Source organism: Balaenoptera ricei, chromosome 16 (assembly GCF_028023285.1).
Source record: "Balaenoptera ricei isolate mBalRic1 chromosome 16, mBalRic1.hap2, whole genome shotgun sequence".
Taxonomy (NCBI): domain Eukaryota; kingdom Metazoa; phylum Chordata; class Mammalia; order Artiodactyla; family Balaenopteridae; genus Balaenoptera; species Balaenoptera ricei.
In genome coordinates this window covers 16,722,954-16,747,902 of record NC_082654.1, presented here as the reverse complement: position 1 = coordinate 16,747,902, position 24,949 = coordinate 16,722,954, and the positions used below count along the sequence as shown (strand labels likewise).

The following is a 24,949-nucleotide window of genomic DNA, read 5'->3' as shown; positions in this document are numbered from 1 at the left end:
GTATGACTTTACTAGGTGAGAACGTTCCAGGCAGAGAGACACTATGTGTCAAGGCTTTAAAGCAAGAGGAATAATGATATTCTGGACGAACTGAAGAAAGTCCTGGTTGCTACAGTACCCTGAGGGAGGGGAAGAAGAGTGGAAAAAGATGCTGGAGAGGTGAGATGTGGTTTTTGCATGTGGTTTTCCATTGGGAAAGCCTAGGAAGGATTTTCTGCCAGAGGGTGATGTGATCAGATTTGTGTTTTTTAAAGATCAGTTCATCTCCTGGGTGGGCAGCTAATTAGTGGACAAGAAATGGATCGGTGACAAGGCTATTGTGCTCCCTGTGAGATAAGATAATAGCTTAGCCCGTTATAGATGATAAGATCAATAGGACTCCGTCATGGATTAACTATGGGTGATGAGAGAGGGCTGGTTGGTTATTACAGAGATATCCTAGGTAGGTTTCTGGCTTGTATAATTGGAAAGACGGTGGTGCCATTTGGTGACAGGAAACGCTGTAGAAAGGACATTTGGAGGGGAAGTTCATGAGTTTAGTTTGAAGTATCTTTGAGACTTGCACTTCATTCTCCATCTGACTTCCATTGCTTTTAAGAAAAAGATCTCAATCCTTATTATGACTTACAAGACTGACCCTATCTGTATGCTTATTCTTGTTTTGTCCCATGTTCCCCTTTGTTCTCTGTGTTTAGTCACTTACCTTCTTCAGTCTCTGTCTTGTCCCACTTTTCAATGTGTTGTTTTCTCTCCCTGAAATCTCCTCACTTGCTCTCTTCACACAGTTAACATCTTCTCATCATTTAGATCTCACCTCAGTCATCACTTTTTCAAAGAAGTGTTGGGATATATTGACCAAAGGAAAAAAATACATTTTTTGAAGTAATAAGATATATATTGTGTATATATATTATATATATAAAATGTATTTGGACTCAACTCATGGTTTCTTTTTTAATCTGTTATTATAAATCATCAATCATTTGTTTTGATTTTCAAATTTTCCATATTTGACTAATGGGATCCCCTTCAAGCTATCACCTGTGTCCTTCTGACATGTCCTTATCATTCTCTGAGCACTTCTTTACTTGTCACAACAAAATATTTCCGGGTTCATCGTGTACTTTCCCAGCCCCATCTCTGAATCAGCCACTTCTCCAAGGAGCTCTCATTCCTTTTAGTATTGAACGTTCGGAATGGTTTTGAGAAACCAAGATCTGGGCACTAGACGTGCTTGTTGCTAGTGGGGTGTCTCTGCTTCCAGTCTCTCTCAACTAATTTAAAAATTACTTAAACTAGTCCCTCTCACCCCCCATGAGGTTATGTTATTCATTGGAAATATAGCTAGATTCATTTGTTTCTGTTTGTATTTTTAGGCCCCCTTTCTCCATTTCTGTTGATTCTGTTTTCGAGTATGCAAAATTATAACATGGTCTGGAAGTCAGAACTATACAGAAAGTATAGATCCATCCACCCATCTCTTCTGCCTATTCCTACCTTCTCATTCTTTCTGTCCCATTCTTTTTCTTTTTTTAAAGTTCTTCTTTTTTTTAACATAAAAACTGACATAACTATTGACATTTTTGTGCACTTCACTTTTATCATGTGAAAGTTTTCCTGATAGTCACTCCATATCAGTTTATAAAGAACTTCCTGGTTATTTTTAGTAGCTGCATAGTACTTTGTGTGTGTGTATGTGTGTACCATAATTTATTCAGCCACTCTCCTATCCTATGTATTGGCCCTTACTTTGTTTCTAATATTTAACAGTTACAAACACTGAATAATCTTGCGGATACATTTTTGTACTGCTGGTAGTATATCTTAAGGGTAAATTCCTAGAAGTGGGATTGCTGGGTCAAAGTTAAATGTATATACAATTTTGTTAGATACTGCCGTGTTCCGTACCAGGAGGACTGTACCAGTTTGCATTCTTTTTTTTTTTCTTTTGGCCGCACCACGCAGCTTTCGGGATCTTAGTTCCCTGACCAGGGATCAAACCTGGGCCCCCTGCAGTGGAAGCGTGGAGTCCTAACCACTGGACTGCCAGGGAATTCCCTCAGTTTGCATTCTTACTAACAGTGTATGGTGTCTCTTTCCCTGTTGCCGCGCCAGTAAAATGTGTTGACATATTTTTACATTTTTACTGGTTTAGTACATGAGAAATGGTATCTCGGTGTAGTTTTAAATTGCATTTTAGAGTGGAGTTGAACAAGTCTTTTCATATGTTTATGGCTATTTATTGTAAATGGGGTTTTGTTTACCATTATATCCTCCAAAACTGGGTATTATGTAAGTATATAAAGTCTATTGATTTCTGTGTGTTAATTTTATATTCCACAACTTCCTGAATCTTTTATTATTTGGGTTAGTTTTGTAATTGATTCTCTGGAGTTTCCCTAACATACTATCATATTATCTGCAAAGAAAATTTCCAGTTCTTACGCTTGTAACTGATTTCTCTTGTCTGATTTTGTTGTCTACTACCACCCTTCCTACTCACTGTTAAATAGTAGTGGAAACAGTGGACATCTCTGCCTTGTTCCTTATCTTACTGGAAAACTTCTAGTTCTTCTCCATTAAGTTAGAGGCTGGTTTTAGGACTCAGTGATATTTATTTACTCAATTAACAAATTATCAAAGTACAAAATTACTTTAAATTATATCTCAATAAACCTGATGTTAAAAACAAAAACCTATCTCTGCTACTTCTGGGTTTGGAGGGAATGGTGGCTCCCTAATTTTGAATCTCCCCATGTCCGTTTCCCCCGCTCCCCAAACATAAAAACAACAGGGAGAGTAAATAGAACCACACTTGATCCTACGTTCAGCAATACTAGGAGACAGAGAATATCATGGGCTTCAAATTACCTGTAAGTTGTGAAATAAACTTAATTCCATTAAAGATCCTGCTGCTACTAGCCAGCAGGTGCTGAGAACAGAAATGGGGGAGGCTTAAAAGACTCCATGAAAAAAATAAAGTGGTTCAGAGGACTTAGGCAAAGCACAAACAGAGTAATCCCCTTACCTGCAGAAAGAGAAACTCCAACACTAACTGCAAAATACTGAACACAGGTTTGGATATACTAGAACATAGTACTTGCTCTTGAAAGAGTGGGACTGGGAACAGAAGCCTCAGAGAAGCATTGCTTCTGGAAGAGAATCAGATATGTAGAGGTGTGTGTAGTTTCCCTTGGAGACAGTCTACTGAAGGGAACGAAGAAGATAAGAGGGAAAAGTTAAGGATGCTGCAGAAACAAAAGAATATACACATCAACTCCTTCTTCCAGCGGCGCTATCTGAAAAGAGACTGCACAGAAAAGGGGGACTGTCAGAAGAGGGCACTCTCAAACTAGGAGCTCTGTCCAAAAAATGATTAGGATTATTAAAAAGCAGACCACATCCATATAAAACTGTAAAAAGCTGAAAATGTGATTCAAAGTTGAAATGCTGATGAAAATTCTCACTTAATCAAAAAGTTGACAGAAACTATAACACAGTCCTCCATATTGAATGACATATCCTCTAAAAGTATTTGGGAATAATGAAAAAGCTTGAATCAGAAATGTAAAAACTAAAAACAAATGGACACGCCCCACCCCAAAACAAAGGAAGAAATGAGTGTTGATTGAACCAGAAAAGAAATAGAAGAAAAAAGTCCGAATAATATTAGAGATGAAGACTAAATTACAGGGTGTCCAAGGGATAATAAATTCATATAAAATGTTATAAGGGGCACTGAGCTAAAGCAGGGATATAAAAACAGACTTAGAGACTGAAAACGAGCTTAAAAAAAAAAAAAAGTAGAAAGGGTTAGAGAGTAAATGATTGAATTGGAAGACTGGGAGAAGAGATCCAACATAAGACTACTTTGGAGACTGAAGAAGAAAATTGAAACAACTGACCAGAACTAATATCTAAAATTAGAATCTAAGAAGACATTCCAGAAATAAAAGGAACCTTAAATCTACATATTGAAAGGGCCTACTAGATACCAGGGAAAATACCCAGAACAGCCTAAGAAGTATGCTAGTAAAACTATTACACTTTAAAGATGTTTAAAAAAAAAAGTCCTCAGGGCCTCTAGGAAAAGATGACTTTGAAAGACATGTAAATTAAACTGGACAGACTTTTCACAAATAACATACAAAGCAAGGTAACAGTGAAGCAACATTTCTAAGAATCTTAAGGAAGTACAAACCAAGGATTTTATATCTAAGCAGCTGCCTTTCAAGAATCAATCAGGGTTATAGAAAGTTTTTATTTATTTTTATAAATTTATTTATTTATTTATGGCTGCGTTGGGTCTTCGTTGCTGCGAGCGGGCTTTCTCTAGTTGCCACGAGCGGGGGCTACTCTTTGTTGCGGAGCACGGGCTGTAGGCGCTCAGGCTTCAGTAGTTGTGGCACATGGGCTCAGTAGTTGTGGCTCGCTGGCTGTAGAGCGCAGGCTCAGTAGTTGTGGCACACGGGCTTAGTTGCTTTGTGGCATGTGGGATCCTCCCGGACCATGGCTCGAACCCATGTCCCCTGCATTGGTAGGCAGATTCTTAACCATTGTGCCACCAGGGAAGTCCTAGAAAGACAGTTTTGAATGTCCAAGAACTCAGAGAATACTGTGCCCATGTGCCCTTTTTGGTGAATCTACTTGAGGGAGATTCTAACCAGGTGTGACTAAGGAAACACCAAACGGATGAATGAAGACTTCATACATGTATTTGTAGAGCTGTGACCAACGAGGATGAGGCATTTTGGTGAATCAGTCAGAGTTTGATCAGAGGAGAAGGGCCACTAGGAGTAAGGAGAAATAATAAGGATTTGTTAAAGGCACTTGACCTTATGTAATTGTGGGAGCTGGTTAACTAGTCTACATGTATGTAGCTGTTGCTTCTGTGTCTAATGCCTCAATTTGGAGTCAGAAGTTCAGGCAGTTGAAAAGGAAAGATGGATAAGAAGTAGGGGAGATCAAGGGTAAACTACAGTCTGCACGCATGAACTGGAACCTGTGTAAGCTTCCAATTTAAATAATGAGGTGACCAGAAAAATAAGTTTGTTCCCTTCATCAGGAGCTAAAAACTTGCCTGGCCCAGGAGTTGCAAAAGCTGAGGGAGGAGATCTGGCAGGAGCTGGTGCAGCTGCCAGGGCCCAGCTGCTACCCCACAACCACTGAGGTGAGCCAGTAGATGAGCTACAGAGTGTGTAAACTGCAGTAGCACCTGGTGCCCTGCACCAGTCTTCCAACAAGAGAGGATATGGCTGCTGCTGCCTTTAACACCTTCCAGTTCTCTCACATAATATCTTGTGGTCCAGGATAACCCAGAGCTAGGCAGGGAATAGAATACTGGAAAACAATTCCAACTTAGCTAAATCAATAAATCCATCACCCAAGAGTAGAAGAATAATATAAAATCATATATTCTGAGAAAATTAGAAAGAATGCAACTAAAGAAAGATGGAAGGAAGAGAGGGGAAACAGAAGACTATTGATTATTGTATAGGTAATAAGTGGTAAAGGATGCCATTTAAAAATGATAGGCCAGATAGTAAAAGGTTATAAAAAATGGGGATTAACACTTTTATAATATGATTAAAAAGTATTAATAGGAAATAACCACTGGAACAGAAATAGAAAACTTTTTAAATAGAAGCAATAAGTTGCTTCCTTTATTGCTTGGTACATGGATATTCCTAATTGTTTTATCTTCGTTGTGAATGATTTTCACATTAAAACGTTTCTTCCTTTGTGCTGTTTAATGCTTTGGGGCTTGAAATCTACCTTGTCGGGTAGATCCTACCTACCAGGATCACACCTTTGTGTTCCTGTCGCTTTCATTTGCCCACGTATCTTTTTTTTTTTTTTTAGTTGTTTTGTTTGTTTATTTTTTTTTATACTGCATGTTCTTTTTTTTTTTTTTTTTTTAGTTGTTTTGTTTGTTTTTTTATACTGCATGTTCTTATTAGGCATCAATTTTATACACATCAGTGTATACATGTCAATCCCAATCGCCCAATTCAGCACACCACCATCCCCAGCTCACCGCAGTTTTCCTCCCTTGGTGTCCATATGTCCGTTCTCTGCATCTGTGTCTCAACTTCTGCCCTGCAAACCGGCTCATCTGTACCATTTTTCTAGGTTCCACATACATGCGTTAATATACGATATTTGTTTTTCTCTTTCTGACTTACTTCACTCTGTATGACAGTCTCTAGATCCATCCACGTCCAACAACTGACTCAATTTCGTTCCTTTTTATGGCTGAGTAATATTCCATTGTATATATGTACCACCTCTTCTTTATCCATTCATCTGTTGATGGGCATTTAGGTTGCTTCCATGACCTGGGTATTGTAAATAGTGCTGCAATGAACATTCGGGTGCATGTGTCTTTTTGAATTATGGTTTTCTCTGGGTAAATGCCCAGTAGTGGGATTGCTGGGTCATATGGTAATTCTATTTTTAGTTTTTTAAGGAACCTCCATATTGTTCTCCATAGTGGCTGTATCAATTTACATTCCCACCAACAGTGCAAGAGGGTTCCCTTTTCTCCACACCCTCTCCAGCATTTGTTGTTTGTAGATTTTCTGATGATGGCCATTCTAACTGGTGTGAGGTGATACCTCATTGTAGTTTTGATTTGCATTTCTCTAATAATTAGTGATGTTGAGCATCTTTTCATGTGCTTCGTGGCCGTCTGTATGTCTTCTTTGGAGAAATGTCTATTTAGGTCTTCTGCCCATTTTTGGATTGGCGTGTTTGTTTCTTTAATATTGAGCTGAATGAGCTGTTTATATATTTTGGAGATTAATCCTTTGTCCGTTGATTGGTTTGCAAATATTTTCTCCCATTCTGAGGGTTGTCTTTTCGTCTTGTTTATGGTTTCCTTTGCTGTGCAAAAGCTTTGAAGTTTCATTAGGTCCCATTTGTTTATTTTTGTTTTTATTTCCATTACTCTAGGAGGTGGATCAAAAAAGATCTTGCTGTGATTTATGTCAAAGAGTGTTCTTCCTATGTTTTCCTCTAAGAGTTTTATAGTGTCCAGTCTTACATTTAGGTCTCTAATCCATTTTGAGTTTATTTTTGTGTATGGTGTTAGGGAGTATTCTAATTTCATTCTTTTACATGTAGCTGTCCAGTTTTCCCAGCACCACTTATTGAAGAGACTGTCTTTTCTCCATTGTATATCTTTGCCTCCTTTGTCATAGATTACTTGACCATAGGTGCGTGGGTTTATCTCTGGACTTTCTAATTTGTTCCATTGATCTATGTTTCTGTTTTTGTGCCAGTACCATATTGTCTTGATTACTGTAGCTTTGTAGTATAGTCTGAAGTCAGGGAGTCTGATTCCTCCAGCTCCATTTTTTTCCCTCAAGACTGCTTTGGCTATTCGGGGTCTTTTGTGCCTCCATACAAATTTTAAGATGATTTGTTCTAGCTCCATAAAAAATGTCATTGGTAGTTTGATAGGGATTGCATTGAATCTGTAGACTGCTTTGGGTAGTATAGTCATTTTCACAATGTTGATTCTTCCAATCCAAGAACATGGTATATCTCTCCATCTGTTGGTATCATCTTTAATTTCTTTCATCAGTGTCTTATAGTTTTCTGCATACAGGTCTTTTGTCTCCCTAGGTAGGTTTATTCCTAGGTATTTTATTCTTTTTGTTGCAGTGGTAAGTGGGAGTGTTTCCTTAATTTCTCTTTCAGATTTTTCATCATTAGTGTATAGGAATGCAAGAGATTTCTGTGCATTAATTTTGTATCCTGCAACTTTACCATATTCATTAATTAGCTCTAGCAGTTTTCTGGTGGCAGTTTTAGGATTCTCTATGTATAGTATCATGTCACCTGCAAACAGTGACAGTTTTACTTCTTCTTTTCCAATTTGTATTCCTTTTATTTCTTTTTCTTCTCTGATTGCCGTGGCTAGGACTTCCAGAACTATGTTGAATAATAGCGGTGAGAGTGGACATCCTTGTCTCGTTCCTGATCTTAGAGGAAATGCTTTCAGTTTTTCACCATTGAAAATGATGTTTGCTGTGGGTTTGTCATATAAGGCCTTTATTGTGTTGAGGTAGGTTCCCTCTATGCCCACTTTCTGGAGAGTTTTTATCATAAATGGGTGTTGAATTTTGTCAAAAGCTTTTTCTGCATCTGTTGAGATGATCATATGGTTTTTATTCTTCAATTTGTTAATGTGGTGTATCACATTGATTGATTTGCGTATATTGAAGGATCCTTGCATCCCTGGGATAAATCCCACTTGATCATGGTGTATGATCCTTTTAATGTGTTGTTGGATTCTGTTTGCTAGTATTTTGTTGAGGAATTTTGCATCTATATTCATCACTGATATTGGTCTGTAATTTTCTTTTTTTGTAGTATCTTTGTCTGGTTTTGGTATCAGGGTGATGGTGGCCTCATAGAATGAGTTTGGGAGTGTTCCTTCCTCTGCAGTTTTTTGGAAGAGTTTGAGAAGGATGGGTGTTAGCTCTTCTCTAAATGTTTGATAGAATTCACCTGTGAAGCCATCTGGTCCTGGACTTTTGTTTGTTGGAAGATTTTAAATCACAGTTTCAATTTCATTACTTGTGATTGGTCTGTTCATATTTTCTGTTTCTTCCTGGTTCAGTCTTAGAAGGTTGTACCTTTCTAAGAATTTGTCCATTTCCTCCAGGTTGTCCATTTTATTGGCATAAAGTTGCTTGTAGTAGTCTCTTAGGATGCCTTGTATTTCTGCGGTGTCTGTTGTAACTTCTCCTTTTTCATTTCTGATTTTAATGATTTGAGTCCTCTCCCTCTTTTTCTTGATGAGTCTGGCTAATGGCTTATCAATTTTGTTTATCTTCTCAAAGAACCAGCTTTTAGTTTTGTTGATGTTTGCTATTGTTTTCTTTGTTTCTATTTCATTTATTTCCGCTCGGATCTTTATGATTTCTTTCCTTCTGCTAACTTTGGGTTTTGTTTGTTCTTCTTTCTCTAGTTTCTTTAGGTGTAAGGTTAGATTGTTTACTTGAGATTTTTCTTGTTTCTTTAGGTAGGCTTGTATAGCTATAAACTTCCCTCTTAGAACTGCTTTTGCTGCATCCCGTAGGTTTCGGGTCGTTGTGTTTTCATTGTCATTTGTCTCTAGGTATTTTTTGATTTCCTTTTTGATTTCTTCAGTGATCTCTTGGTTATTTAGTAACGTATTGTTTAGCCTCCATGTGTTTGTCTTTTTTACGTTTTTTTCCCTGTAATTCATTTCTAATCTCATAGCGTTGTGGTCAGAAAAGATGCTTGATATGATTTCAGTTTTCTTAAATTTACTGAGGCTTGATTTGTGGCCCAAGATGTGATCTATCCTGGAGAATGTTCCGTGCGCACCTGAGAAGAATGTGTAATCTGTTTTTGGATGGAATGTCTTATAAATATCAATTAAATCTATCTGGTCTATTGTGTCATTTAAAGCTTCTGTTTCCTTATTTATTTTCGTTTTGGATGATCTGTCCATTGGTGTAAGTGAGGTGTTAAAGTCCCCCACTATTATTGTGTTACTGTCAATTTCCTCTTTTATAGCTGTTAGCAGTTGCCTTATGTATTGAGGTGCTCCTATGTTGGGTGCATATATATTTATAATTGTTATATCTTCTTCTTGGATTGATCCTTTGATCATTATGTAGTGTCCTTCCTTGTCTCTTGTAACATTCTTTATTTTAAAGTCTATTTTTTCTGATATGAGTATAGCTACTCCAGCTTTCTTTTGATTTCCATTTGCATGGGATGTCTTTTTCCATCCCCTCACTTTCAGTCTGTATGTGTCCCTAGGTCTAAAGTGGGTCTCTTGTAGACAGCATATATACGGGTCTTGTTTTTGTATCCATTCAGCAAGCCTGTGTCTTTTGGTTGGAGCATTTAATCCATTCACGTTTAAGGTAATAATCGATATGTATGTTCCTATGACCATTTTCTCAATTGTTTTGGGTTTGTTTTTGTAGGTCCTTTTCTTCTCTTGTGTTTCCCACTTAGAGAAGTTCCTTTAGCATTTGTTGTAGAGCTGGTTTGGTGGTGCTGAATTCTCTTAGCTTTTGCTTGTCTGTAAAGCTTTTGATTTCTCCATCAAATCTAAATGAGATCCTTGCCGGGTAGAGTAATCTTGGTTGTAGGTTCTTCCCTTTCATCACTTTAAGTATATCATGCCACTCCCTTCTGGCTTGTAGAGTTTCTGCTGAGAAATCAGCTGTTAACCTTATGGGAGTTCCCTTGTATGTTATTTGTCATTTTTCCCTTGCTGCTTTCAATAATTTTTCTTTGTCTTTAATTTTTGCCACTTTGATTACTATGTGTCTCGGCGTGTTTCTCCTTGGGTTTATCCTGTATGGGACTCTCTGCACTTCCTGGACTTGCGTGGCTATTTCCTTTCCCATGTTAGGGAAGTTTTCGACTATAATCTCTTCAAATACTTTCTCTGGTCCTTTCTCTCTCTCTTCTCCATCTGGGACGCCTATAATGCGAATGTTGTTGCGTTTAATGTTGTCCAAGAAGTCTCTTAGGCTGTCTTAATTTCTTTTCATTCTTTTTTCCTTAGTCTGTTCCGCAGCAGTGAATTCCACCATTCTGTCTTCCAGGCCACTTATCCGTTCTTCTGCCTCAGTTATTCTGCTATTGATTCCTTCTAGTGTAGTTTTCATTTCAGTTATTGTATTGTTCATCTCTGTTTGTTTGTTCTTTAATTCTTCTAGGTCTTTGTTAATCATTTCTTGCATCTTCTCAATCTTTGCCTCCATTCTTATTCCGAGATCCTGGATCATCTTCACTATTATTATTCTGAATTCTTTTTCTGGAAGGTTGCCTATCTCCACTTCATTTAGTTGTTTTTCTGGGGTTTTTTCTTGTTCCTTCGTCTGGTATATAGCCCTCTGCCTTTTCATCTTGTCTGTCTTTCTGTAACTGTGGTTTTTGGTCCACAGGCTGCAGGATTGTAGTTTTCTTGCTTCTGCTGTCTGCCCTCTGGTGGTTGAGGCTATCTAAGAGGCTTGATGGGAGGCTCTCTGCCCACGTATGTTTGTGCATATCTTTATTTTTAGCTTTTCTGATCCAAATCTTTTTAGTAGATGAGTTAAACCCATTCACATTTATTTATAAGTATTATTATGTATAGTTATTGTGTTATTTTGTGTATTAGGTTTTACTTGCTGTTTCTCAACATGGTGTGCTTTTTTGCTATTTTACTTTACTGATTTCTTTTGATATATAGAAAATGTTGTATTTCTCTTTTATTGGTTTTATTTTATTTTATTGGTTATCTTTGTACTTATAACTTTAAAAAATAATAATAATGAACATTTGTTGAAGTTTTACAGTAGACTAGGTACTATGCTAAATGCCTTATACAGATTATCTTTTTAAATCCTCAAAACTGACCTATGAGGCAATTCCTATTATTTTCCCATTTTACAAATAAGAAAACTGATTCACAGAGAGATTAAGTAACATGCCCGAGATAACATGTTACTTGGTAATCAATGCTGAGTTTTTCTCTGAATCCAGCCTAACACTTCATACTTTTTCTTTCTATATTATTTTCTTGATATACTGTATTGATTAGGTAGAAGAAATATGTTGTTTTTAGTTTTTAGTTTTCAGCAGGTCTGCTGTCTACAACAAGGTTTGTTCTAAGAACTATACAATAGGAATTTTAAATAAATCAAAGACCTTATGGAAACATCTTGTTCATATTCATTATGTTAATCTATAATAGAATTAGGTCAGAAAAATTTAAGAGGGTAATGTGATAATAAATACCAACAAAAAGCAATCATAGTCACTGTGAATTTCAAAGGTGCTTAAAACAGGTGGAAAAAAGTTATAAAATTTCAACATCTTCTAAGAAAATAGAGAATATTATTTTAAAGCTTTATCTAGATAAAGGACACAGGGTTTTAAACTTAAAATAGCTGCATGGTTTTGATCATATGTGTTTGAATTTATATTTAAATGTTAATTTTTTATTCATGAGTGTAAATGCAGTTGAAGATACTAATTTAGTTCTGTGTTTCCTCTTTTTTAAATCTCTGACTGTTTATACTTATTTATGGCCCAAAACCTAATATGTGGATGGTGATATTCAAACTTTAATAGTTCATAATGTTCAACATATAATTTTTCCCGTTTAGATGGTCTTCTGATTGTTGGTGTTCACTCGGCTAAGTTTCCAAATGAAAAAGTCCTGGATAACGTTAAGAGTGCTATTCTTCGATACAACATCACCCACCCTGTGGTTAATGATGCAGATGCCAGCCTTTGGCAAGAACTAGAAGTTTCCTGCTGGCCAACTCTGATCATACTTGGACCCCGTGGAAACATGTTGTTTTCTTTGATTGGAGAAGGACATAGAGAGAAATTACTTTTATATACTTCAATAGCTTTAAAATATTACAAAGACAGGGGACAGATCAGAGATAATAAAATTGGAATAAAACTCTATAAAGATTCTTTGCCACCTTCACCATTGCTGTTTCCTGGCAAAGTAACAGTAGACCATGTTTCTAATAGATTGGTAATAGCAGACACTGGACATCATAGAATTTTGGTCGTCTGGAGGAATGGACAAATTCAGTACAGCATTGGAGGTAAAGTTTGCTAATTATGTTATATAATGTATTTTACATTATACATGTAAAAAAATAGTTCAAGGAAATGTATTAAAATTGAAATTTATAAATAAGAACTAATTGTAGAAGGGCAATATAGACTGATTTTAACTTCATCAGAAATTATTTTGTTAATTGTGTCTGAATTAATCTCTTCTCACTCCCTCAAAAACAAACAAAACTACCCAAAAAACTCCATTAAGATCAAAAGGAGGAAATCTTTTGTGTAATTTTCAAGTATATTCATATATCCCATCTTGTTTTTTCAAAAAACTGCCACACTATTGTATCTTATGAAAGTATTATATACATTTTAGATGTTGGGCATTTTAAATGGAAGTATTTCACTTTCCATCAAAATATAGCCATATATATGTATATATATATATTTATTTGTTTGTTTGTTTATGGCTGCGTTGGGTCTTTGTTGCTGCGTGCGGGCTTTCTCTAGTTGCAGCGAGTGGGGGCTACTCTTCGTTGCGGTGCACGGCCTTCTCATTGTGGTGGCTTCTCTTGTTGCGGAGCACAGGCTCTAGGCAAGCGGGCTTCAGTAGTTGTGGCACGCAGGCTGAGTAGTTGTGGCTCGTGGGCTCTAGAGCACAGGCTCAGTAGTTGTGGCGCACGGGCTTAGTTGCTCTGCGGCATGTGGGAGCTTCCCGGACCAGGGCTCGAACCCATGTCCCCTGCATTGGCAGGCGGATTCTTAACCACTGCGCCACCAAGGAAGTCCCTAGCCATATGTTTTTTAAGACCACAACAATACCCTAGGAAGTTGAGTCTTAGATTATGAAATAACGTAGGATTTGTATATTATTATACTTTTCTCTCCTTCCATAAGAACTTAAGCATACTTCTGAATCCATTCCATTTGGTTGTAGTGAAATAAAAGTATCATACAGGCATAGATCATTTTCTTCCATATCTCCCTGGTCTTGATCTAAAAAGGGCTCTTATTGACATATAATTAATAAAATCTGTTAAGTACATTATTAATCCTGCTCACCAGGCTGAACTGACATCTGACAACATAATTAGTCAAAGAGAAAAGTAATTCATCTCTTTGCAATCCTACTTTAGTCACACATGCAGTGTTAGTACATAAAGTAGGGATATCAACATTCCTGATGCAGATAAACTAATAAATAAACTGAAAAATAAACTGATTGTTTCCTAAGCCCTGGGGCTATTCTTAGTATGCCAAGGTATCATTCCCTTAGCTCTTGAATTCATTTGTTTCTTGTTTGTTGTTTCTGTTAGAGTTTGTGTGTGTTCTGTGTTGTTTATTTTGCTTGGGCAACTTGGTATTTTGGTTAATAACAGGAAGTTCTGACAGTTGTTACTCAAAAAGCATCTGTTATAGCAAGTTACATTTAAATGGTTAAAAGTTTTTAATAGATTCTAAAATTTTCTAAATAGTTTAGATGGATATTCTCCTTTGTTAAACAGAGGAACCAGCAGCAAGCTACCTTTTCCAAACGTGTTTCTAGGAATATTGTCATCTTGTGATAAACTTATAGTTATTCTACAATTTTTAAAAAAGAATTCTGTGGTCAGATACACTCAGGAAATACTGGTCAGATGTGCTTTAAAAGATTTTTGGTGGTGGTGGTGTCACTGTACTCAGATCTTTTACTCTGCCTAATGTATCTCATGAATATATGAGAGGAGGTTATAGTATACAGTATTTTCCAATCTGAAGTGATCACAGTACTCTCCCTTTTTTTTCCCCAGGGAACTCTCATCACCAACAATAATAAATAGTATTATTAATAATAGTAATAAGAGCAAACAAAAATATGCCTGGCATTTTTCTAAGCACTTTACCTGTACTATTTGGTCCTCAGAGTGCTATGAGTTAGGTATATTATTAATTCCATTTTACAAAAGAGAAACTGAGACACACAGAACTTGCCCAGATAATCAGCTAGGAAGAGCTAGTGTTTAAACGAAGTCTGTTAACTTGGGATTCATGGGCTATTAAGAAATGCTTGAATGATCCTCATGATTTAGGAACCCCTTGAAATTCCTGTGACATTTTATGGGCGTGTGTATTTTTGTAAGGAAAGGGTTTGTAATTTTCAGTTATAATCAAAGGAGTTTATCTTCCAAAATTGTTAAAAATCATTCATCTAGATTGTAAAAGATTTAAGTTATTTTTTAATTCTTTCTAGTCTAGATAATAGGTAATTCAGATGCTTTTTGAAGTAATTTCTTCTGATATATACTACTAAAGTGTACTAGTAACCATTATCTAGTAAGCCCTGTCATTAGCAAAATTTACTCTTGAGAAAAATAGGTATCTTGGGATACAGTTTAGTTTTTAGGTAGAAGTATCAAGTTATTTATATTAAAATCCCAGCTTTAAATACAAATTTTATTTTTTCGGTGTTACTTTGAGATAACTCTAAGTGGAAAAATTTTGTCTTACGGCTATCTTGTCTTGTAGGACCCAACCCTGGAAGAAAAGATGGAATGTTTTCAGAGTCAACTTTTAACTCACCACAAGGTGTAGCCATAATGGATAATATCATATATGTGGCAGATACAGAAAACCACCTTATAAGAAAGGTAATTTTCCATTTTAAATTAAGTTTTAATCCTTCTCATCAGAAAAACTTATATTTACTTGCTACATAAATATTTGAAGTGAGAGGGTGTTGCTTAGATACTTCAGATCATCCTCATTCAGCTTTTTTCTGAGGTTACTTGCTTTAACTTTATTCTTAGACAAACCCATCAAATCGTTTTTTTAATCCTTTATTTTAAAGTCATGTACCTAATCACCCAAAAGCTCCTCATTTTGAGGTATTTTCCTAACTACTATTTATAAAGTGATGCTTTGTCCTTTTTCAGTTAAATTTTCTCAAACTTAGAAAAAAAAAAAACCATACCACTCCTGCATCCCTTCAGCTCTTATACTTTGTCTGGGAATACTTATCTGTCAATTAGTCTTAAAATTTCTTTTATCTCATTATAAAAGTAATATATGATCTTGTTTTTAAAAAAATGAATTAATACATAAAGGTAAAAAAGGTCTCCTAATTATCTATTCAGGCTCTCCAGGGATAACCAACCATTGTTAAAATTTGTGTCTTCAGAAATTTTCTACTCATGTACAAATAATTTTATATTGAAAGGACTGTCTCTAGAGAATCTTCTTTTTTAAACAAATGGAATCATAATGTACATACATAATTTCTACATTCTTTTTTTAACTGTTTTTTTCCATGTTAGTCATATGACTATGACTGCATAGTATTATCTAGTTATTTTAAACATTTCTTATTGATGAGTATTCTGACTGTAACCTGTTGGTCTTTAAGTTGTTATTTCTATTTGGAAAATAAGTAAGTTCATCTAACCCATTCTGTCTGAACATATATGTACTACATATTGTACCTAAGTACATTTAGGTACTTCCTTGCTTTTCTCGCTATTTCTCTCTCTCGATATTTTTGACCATTTATATTACAAAATTATCAACTAATATATATATAATAGGAAAAAACATATGTAGAACATTTAATAATAACCACTGTAATGTAAATCTCCATGGGGGTATGACATTTGTTTTCTTTACTACTGAAATCCTAAGCACCTATAACAGTGCCTGGCCCACAGTAGGTGTTTATTAGATATTTGTTGAATGAATTTATGAGCAAATAACATCTGTAGAATGAAGCATTTTCTAAAGTGTAAATTCCTCTTAATATGAAATGATGTTACATGAAAAAAGGATTTTGTAGATTTATAAATTAAAGCAGACTTATTTTTTGAAAGTCTTGCTAATATATTTTAATATGCTAATATATTGTGAATACACTAGTGGGGGGATGTGTGTGTGGTATTTCTAAACTTATTTCACCAAGGAGCCCTTTTTAGGCAGAACTTTTCATAGGACTAATAGCTTAATGTTGTATACTCTGGGAAAAGTGCTTTTATGTTACTAACTCCTTAGAGGTCAGTATTTCTTTATCATTATCTTTTGGGGGTTCTATGCTTCTAAAATTCACCATAGTGTCATAGATATCTAACAGGATATTGAAGTAGTAAGATACGTAGCCCACAACATACAGGGAGTACTTGTCCTTTTTTGATTTTATGTTATTTCTCTTGCTTTAGGACTTAGTGGGTTTTGGAGTATTGACTGCATTTCAAATACTTTTTAAGTAGCATAATCATTATAACAAATATAGGTTACTCGAAGTCATTTTTATGACTTAGTTTAGTGTCTGCAAAAATGGAAATGAGAGAATTATGATTTCTTCCTTTTGTTTTAAAAGTATAAAATATTTATTGTATTTTACATTTGTTTAAGATCTCCTTTGCAGAGGGTTGATCATACTCCTACATTCACAGCTCATGAACATCATTGTTTCATCCCAACCTGTCTCTTGTTAGATTAACTTATTTATTAATTTGTAAATTCCTCTTCATCTCCATTCCCATTTCCCCTGCCATTCCCTGTACATAAGTACTCCTATAGGCAGCCTTTCTGATATGTTTAATTCACATCTTCTTATTTATCTGTGACCTTGTAAACCATGTAGTATTTTGTGTGTGTGTGTTTTTAACAACTTTATTGTGATATATTTTACATAGTACAAAGGTCACCCATTTCATGAATATAATTCAGGAATTTTTAGTAAATTTAACAAGTTGTGTAACCATCACCATAAATCATTTTTAGAACATTTTCATCCTCCTAGGAAGAACCCTCATGCCAAATTACAGTTAATCCCCGTTCCCACCCCCAGCCCTAATCTACTTTTTGTCTCTGTAAATTTGCCTCTTTGAACATTTCATATACACAGAATCATACAATATATGGTCTTATGTGTCTGGCTTCTTTCATTCTGTGTAATGTTTTTGAGGTTCATTGATGATGTAACATGTCAGTAATTAATTCCTTTGTATTGCTGGATAGCATTCTATTGCATGTATAAACCACATGTTATCCTTTTACCAGTTGGTGGACATTTAAGGTGTTTTCCAATTTTTGGCTATTTATAAATAATTCACATATAAGTATTGTGTGGACATACATTTTTATTTCTCTTGGGTAGGTGTGTAAATACTGGAAGTGTTGATTCGTATGTTTTATATTTTGTGTTTAACTTTTTGAGAATGTGCTAAACCACAGTGGTTGCATCATTTTACATTTCTATCTGCAATATATGTGGGTTCCAATTTCTCCATATCTTCACCATTACTTATCATTTTCCATTTTCTTTCTTTTTTTTTTTTCATTTTCCGTTTTTAAACTTCTAGGCATTCTACTAGGTGTGAAGTGGCCTATCATTGTGGTTTGGAATATGCATTTCTCTAATGAGGAATGATGTTGAGCATCTTTTCCTACGTATATGGACCATTTGTTTATCTTCTTTTGAGAAGTGTCTATTCAGATTCTTTGACAATTTTTTATTGGGTGTTTTGTGTTTTTTATTATTGAGTTGTAAGAGTTCTTTATATATTCTGGATGCAAATTCCTTATCAGATATATGATTTTCAGTACTTTCCCACATTCTGTGAGTTGTCTTTTCACCTTTTTTTTTCCACACACACACACACTGTATTTTATTTTTACAAGAGATAAATAAACTGACACCAAGCATTGTAAATGGATGACCACAACAAAAGCAACAGATTGCAATTACCAAACACGAAACACACTCATACTATGTCATAATATTGACATTCAGTCCAGTAATCCTCCACTGTAACAGCTCCTTTACTTTGCAGTGAAAATTGATTTGTATATTTTTTGCCTCTGAGTCCTTGTGGGATTTTTTTTTTATTCAAAGAGAAAGTCACAAAAATTATAATCATCCTCATCAGTTCACTCAGTCCCATGTAATTAATTTTTTTTATCTTGATCTTTTGTTAGCACTTTTATGAATTCATCAGTTTTCCATTAGAGTTCTGAAAATGCTTATTCATTCAGTTCAGCAGTATAGTCAGTTACCAGAAACCTATACTTGTCAGAGTCTTTTGCATGAATTCCTTGAAGATGAAACCCTTTTATAGGAACATTTTTGCGAAAGCATCAGAGTACACCCAGAACTGTCTGTAAATGACAAAAGACTTAAAAATGACCACAGTTAAAGATTTGATGAAAGTTCATAATAATACAATTGACAAGGAAATTTAGTTATTTCTGAGATATACATTTTAAAGTAATAACTAGAATTATGACTTATAACATTATACCAGAACATATAAGATTTTTAGAAATTTCATGTAATGTCTGAAACATTTATATTAACATATATACAAATACAAATTACATTATATAATTATATACATTCCATACAAATAACCCAAAGAAAGTTTAGTATTAGTTGTTTTTTTTGTTTGTTTGTTTTGTACTGCAGGTTCTTATCAGTCATCAATTTTATACACATCAGTGTTTACATGTTACTTGATTTTCTAAAAAGCATCAAATCAATCAGGGGAGAAAGGAAAGTCATTTCTGCACATGTGCTTGAACAACTAAATACCAACATGGGGAAAAAATAAACATGACCCCTACTTCACACACCATATACAAACATCAATTCAAGATGCATCACAGACCTAAATGTAAATGCTAAAACTATGAAGCTTTTACAAGAAAACTTGAGAATATCCTTGTGACTTGCATGTAGGCAAAGGTTTCTCAAAGACAGGACACAGAAACAAAAATCATAAAAGAAAAAAACTATAAATTCAAATTTATCTAAATATAAAACTTCTATTAAACTTCACTGTTAAAGTGAAAAGCCACAGGCTGTCAGAAAATAGTCACAAAAATTCACAAAAACACATCTATGAAGGGGATTAGTATCCATGAAATATAAAGGCTTCTACAACTGAAAAATGAGAAGGCAAACCAATGAAAAATGAGCCAAAGATTTGAATATTTTTCAAAAAGATATAAGAATGACCACAAGTACATAGAAAAGTGATCAACATCATGAGCTGAGAAGGAAATGTACGTTCAAACCACAATGAAATACCACTGTATAGCCAGTATAATGGTTAAAATTAAAAAGACTGACAATAGCATAGGTTGGCAAGGATGTGGAGCAGTTTGAACTCTCTCATACATCATTGGTGGGAATAGAAAATGATAGAGCACTGGAGAAAACCTTTTGGGAGTTTTTTAAATCAAACTAATCATATACTTGCCCTATAACATAGCAGCTACAGCCCTCTGTGTGTACCCAAGAGAAGTGAAAGCATGTCCACAAAGAGGCTTACACAAGAATATTAATAGCAACTCTATTTGAAGGCCCCCAAACTGGAAATTAGCCCAGCTGTCTGTCAGTAAGAAAATAAATAAATGAACTGTGATGTATTCCTTATATGGAATACTGCTCAGCAATAAAAAGGAACATGAATAAATCTCAAACATGTTAAATGAAAGAAGCTTCACACAAAAGAGTTCATTACTGTATGATTCCATTTATCTGAGATCCTAGAAGAGTTACAACTAATCTGTGATGGAAAAAAAAAAATTAACACTGTTTGCCACTGGGGTCAAGAAGGACTGGAAAGAGGTATGAGGGAACTTTCTGGAGTGAAGGTAACATTCTGTATCTTTATATAAGTTGGGGCCACACAGGTTTATGCATTTTTGAGAATTTATCAGGTGATACACTTAAGATTTGTGCATTTCGTTGTAAGTTTTGCCTCAAAAAAGGAAAAAGGAGATCTGAAAAAATATGGAATTCTAGTTAATGACAAGCCTACTGAAATATTTAGGGACAGTGTACTAATGTTCATGATTTACTTTGAAATGCATCAAAAAATATAAATGAATTGAAGGATTGATAGCTGGATGAGATATGTGATAAAGCAAGTCAGTGAACTGTTGATATATGGATATTTGGTGCAGTATTCTTTCAGCTTTCTCTGTGTTTGAAATTTTTCATGATAAAATGTTGAAAGTGTCTCAGGAGATGAAACCAGAGCCTCTTTTTTCAGTAGAATGCATTGATTTTTTGGTTTATGAAGCAGAGGCAATATAACGTAGTAGAGCTAGAACTGGTTCAAATCCAAGATCCTTGACTTACTAGCTGTGGGATCTTGGGATCTTAATGATCTGTGCCTCAGTTTCCTCTAAAGTAATCAAAATCACAGTCATAGGGTTATTAAGATGGATGGATGGATGGATGGATGATACTTGGATTAGTTCTTACCACATATTAAGCTCCATATGTGTCAATTACTAGCCAAGCATAATTGAAATACATACATTTAATTTTAAGAAGCAAGTGTTTCCCTTGATTCTGCTTTAAATTTTCAAATTTCACCTGCTTTTAAAGTATTTTATAGTTGAGATGAGATCAACAGCAGTTCTGGTAGAGGCATGATGAGGGAGGGGAGTAAGAGGAAAGTGGGGCAATGGACGGATGGAGAAATGAAAAGGACTGAGTTTTATGCATTTCAATAACAAGGTCACCATGTACTTGATTAGCCTGTTTTTAAAGCTTTTTTTTTTTAAGTATTTATGTTGCACATTTTTTTTTTACACACTAAAAACCACTCAGTTTTATTAATTAACATATAATAAGTTCACACATACTGTAAATAAAGTACATGTTTTCTGTATGTTCTACTGGAAATAGATGCATTGCATAAAACCTGTATTAATGTCTATAGATTGACCTAGAAGCTGAGATGGTGAGCACTGTAGCTGGCATTGGAATTCAAGGTACAGATAAAGAAGGTGGAGCTAAAGGAGAAGAACAGCCCATTAGTTCTCCTTGGGATGTAGTTTTTGGAAGGTCAGGTATGTAAACTTTTGATATTAAATATAAGTAAAAGTAAGATTTTTAAGATATTATGGGAACATTCATTTGGATTAATTCTTTTACTAGTTATTTTATGATTTTATACCAATGACTTGGGATTTGTTAATTGCATAAAAACAAAGCCAGCAGTAATATATAGAAGATAGAGTAAATATATCATTATATATAACATGTAACATTACATACATATTATATTTTATACACAAGATAGGGTATGTATTTCTCTAATGTTAAAGAGTTTCATCTTAGTTGCAGCTTCCAATTAAGATAGTTCTGAATATTCTGAAATTGGAAGGATTATAGTTTCAGAATTTCAAAAGATTATTCACGCACTATACTGTTTAACAATGTCCTTTTTATTTACTGTCATGTGAAAAATCAAGAAATGACAGCGGGTTTTTTTTTTAGATTATCAATAAAATTTTTATTTAATTATTATAGCTTCTTTTGAGTAGTTAAAAAAAAACTTTACCTATATACAATGGAATAAAAAAGAATGAAATCTTGCCATTTGTGACAACATGAATGGACCTAGAGGGTGAGAAAGACAAATACTGTATAATTTCACCTATATGTGGAATCTAAAAACAAATGAGCAAACATAACAAAACAGAAACAGAGTCATAGATACAGACAACAAACAGGGAAGGGGATGGTGGGGATGAGTGAAATAAGTGAGGAAAATTGAGGTACAAATTTCCAGTTACAAAAGAAATGAGTCACAGGGATGCAATGTACAACATGAGGAATATAGTCAATAATAATACAATATCTTTGGTAACTAGGCAATGTATAGAAATATCAAATCACTACATTGTGTACCAGGAGCTATCATAGAGTTGTAGTCGATTATACTTCAAAAAACAAACAAACGTATAGAGAAAGAGATCAGATTTGTGGTCACCAGAGGCAGGGGTGGGGGATTTGGATGAAGGTGGTCAAAAGGTACAAAATTCCAGTTATGAGATACTTAAGTAGGGCTATAATGTACAACATGATTAATATAACTAACAATGCTGTATGTGTGTATGAAAGTTAAGATGAGTAAATCCTAAGAGTTCTCATCACAAGGAAAAAAATTGTTTTTTCTTTTCTTTCTTAATCTATATGAGGTGATGGATATTCACTAAACTTAATGTAATTATTTCATGATGTATGTAAGTCAAATCATTATGTTGTACATCTTAAACTTATACAGTGCTATATATGTCAATTATATAAATAAAACTGGAAGAAAAAGATAAAATTAAAAAATAAAACTTAATTTAGAAAGTAAAAACTTTATCCTACTGAATTACTCAGATAATTGAAAATGAGATTTGCCTTATTTTTACAATCTTTATTACCTATATATTACTTGACTAAAAGATAATTCAGGAGCGCTAGTACTCTTATTTTTCACTGGCCCTCAGCGTTGCTGACATGGTTATCTACATGTTTAAAACCAGAGTAACGAAGAAAGAAATTTAGTAGAATATATTGAAAATGGAACTTGGAGCTACATGGTTTGTATGATTTTAATATATTTATAGAGTGACTTAAGCACCATCTTAGTTGGATGATTTTACATTTGAGATAATTTTTTTATGATGCCAATTTGGTTATAATTCAAAGACCTTAATTTTTTCATTGTGATTAACTTTTTTTTTTCTTTTTTAATTTATTTTTGGCTGTGTTGGGTCTTCGTTTCTGTGCGAGGGCTTTCTCTAGTTGCGGCAATCGGGGACCACTCTTCATTGCGGTGCGCGGGCCTCTCACTATCGCGGCCTCTCTTGTTGCGGAGCACAGTCTCCAGACGCGCAGGCTCAGTAGTTGTGGTTCACGGGCCCAGTTGCTCCGCAGCATGTGGGATCTTCCCAGACCAGGGCTCGAACCCGTGTTCCCTGCATTGGCAGGCAGATTCTCAACCACTGTGCCACCAGGGAAGCCCTGTGATTAACTTTTTATAAACCTTTTAATATTTATAAAGTAACTGAATGAACTTCTGGTACTACCTGCACTTAATATATGTAACTTAGGTATTTTGTGTAAGTTAGTTTTGAAAATTCCATTTTTGGAATTTGGTGCCCTGACAATGAAGAGTTGTGTTAGTGGCTCACAGTGGGGAGGGGTTGAGAAGGTAGAGGGAGCAGTGTGTCTCAAGAGCAATCAGTAAGGGGACATATTATATGTAGAGAGTTTAAAAACAATAAGAAAACCAACTACACCTCGATCTTCTTTTTATCACCATGCGCCAGCAATTCTAAATAATTTCAGGGTTAAAAATACTCATCCCCATCAGGACTTAACTGGTCTTGCCTCCCTGCTTTTGGTACACACCTGAGCTATTTGAACATAATCTTATAGATGGAAAAACAGTCTGAAATATATCTGTTAGTAAAATAGTCAAAGTGGATGAGAACTGTTATTTCGGTATGTTATTACCTTCCCTCAAGGAAAAAACAATTCTCTTAATATGTAAGCCCCCAGTGATTTATAGTTAATAGTCCATATAGCAATTCAGTTATTGATATTTATATTTTACATCTTACAGCCTGTATTTACTGTCAGTAATTGCCACAGTAAAGCTTCATAAGAAATCATCCCCAAACTCATATAAACCTAAACCTTTATTTCTCACTTACATACAGGGTTGCGGTTCAGTTGATCAAGGCTGAGCCTGGGCTGGGTTCCAGACTGTTTTTTGGGTCCAGATCTGCTCCATTTGTTTCTCCTTTTCCTTGAGCCAGTAGCTGACTGAGGTATATTCTTTTGGCAAAAGGCAGGAGCACAGGAGAGTAAGCCCAGTTACACACATGTAAAGCCTTTGCTCATGTCATATCTGCTTACCTACTGTCATTAAAGCAAGTCACATAGCTAAGCTCAAAGTTATGGGGCAGGGATAATGCACTTTGCCTACAATGAGGCAATGGCAAGGGTGTGGTTGTATTATTACCACAGAGGAATAAAGACTTGAGACCAGTAATTCAATCTGTTACATATTTCAGAATTTACATTGCTTAAAAACAGGGTGTACTTTACCGGATGCTTTACTAAGTTGGATTTATTTAATAGAGTACTTACATATTTTTATAGGCTAAAAATTTTTCAGTCATACTTTATGGCATGGAATTTCTGGTAGTTTATCTCGTATTGAGAGTGTACCCAAATTGCTTTCCAAGGAAAATATTGGCTCTGTTGACAAGTACTCCCTCAGCTTCCAACTGGAGTGATGTGCTGAGGCTTGTGTCTTTATTAAGCTCAGCTTTTAGAAAAGGAAGTGAATCCTACCTTAGCTCAATAGATCATTAAAAGCATATGGTTCCACATTTAACTTACAGTTTAAATTAGCTTCACTCCAGGTATTTGGCAAGAGGAGTAATCTTGAATGCACTTAAATAAGCTCAACACCTTTCAAAATGCTAAGAGAAAATGGTTTTCAAATACTGTATGAAGGACCTATAATCACAATGACTACAAAAGTTTTTAACCTTGAGTTATATACCCAAGGCATTCATGGTTAGATTTTGCGAAGTACTTAAA

At 35.0% G+C, this 24,949-nt stretch overlaps 1 protein-coding gene across 2 annotated transcripts in view; it reads left to right on the top strand.

Moving 5' to 3' along the window:
• The window catches only part of NHLRC2 (NHL repeat containing 2), a 53,974-nt gene that overhangs the window by 8,470 nt on the left and 20,555 nt on the right, over positions 1-24,949 (top strand). For both annotated transcript variants that reach the window (XM_059899948.1, XM_059899949.1), the window contains exons 3-5: positions 12,153-12,608; positions 15,076-15,197; positions 21,276-21,405. In XM_059899948.1, the coding sequence (XP_059755931.1) occupies positions 12,153-12,608; positions 15,076-15,197; positions 21,276-21,405 (708 nt within the window). The remainder of the gene's footprint in view (positions 1-12,152; positions 12,609-15,075; positions 15,198-21,275; positions 21,406-24,949) is intronic.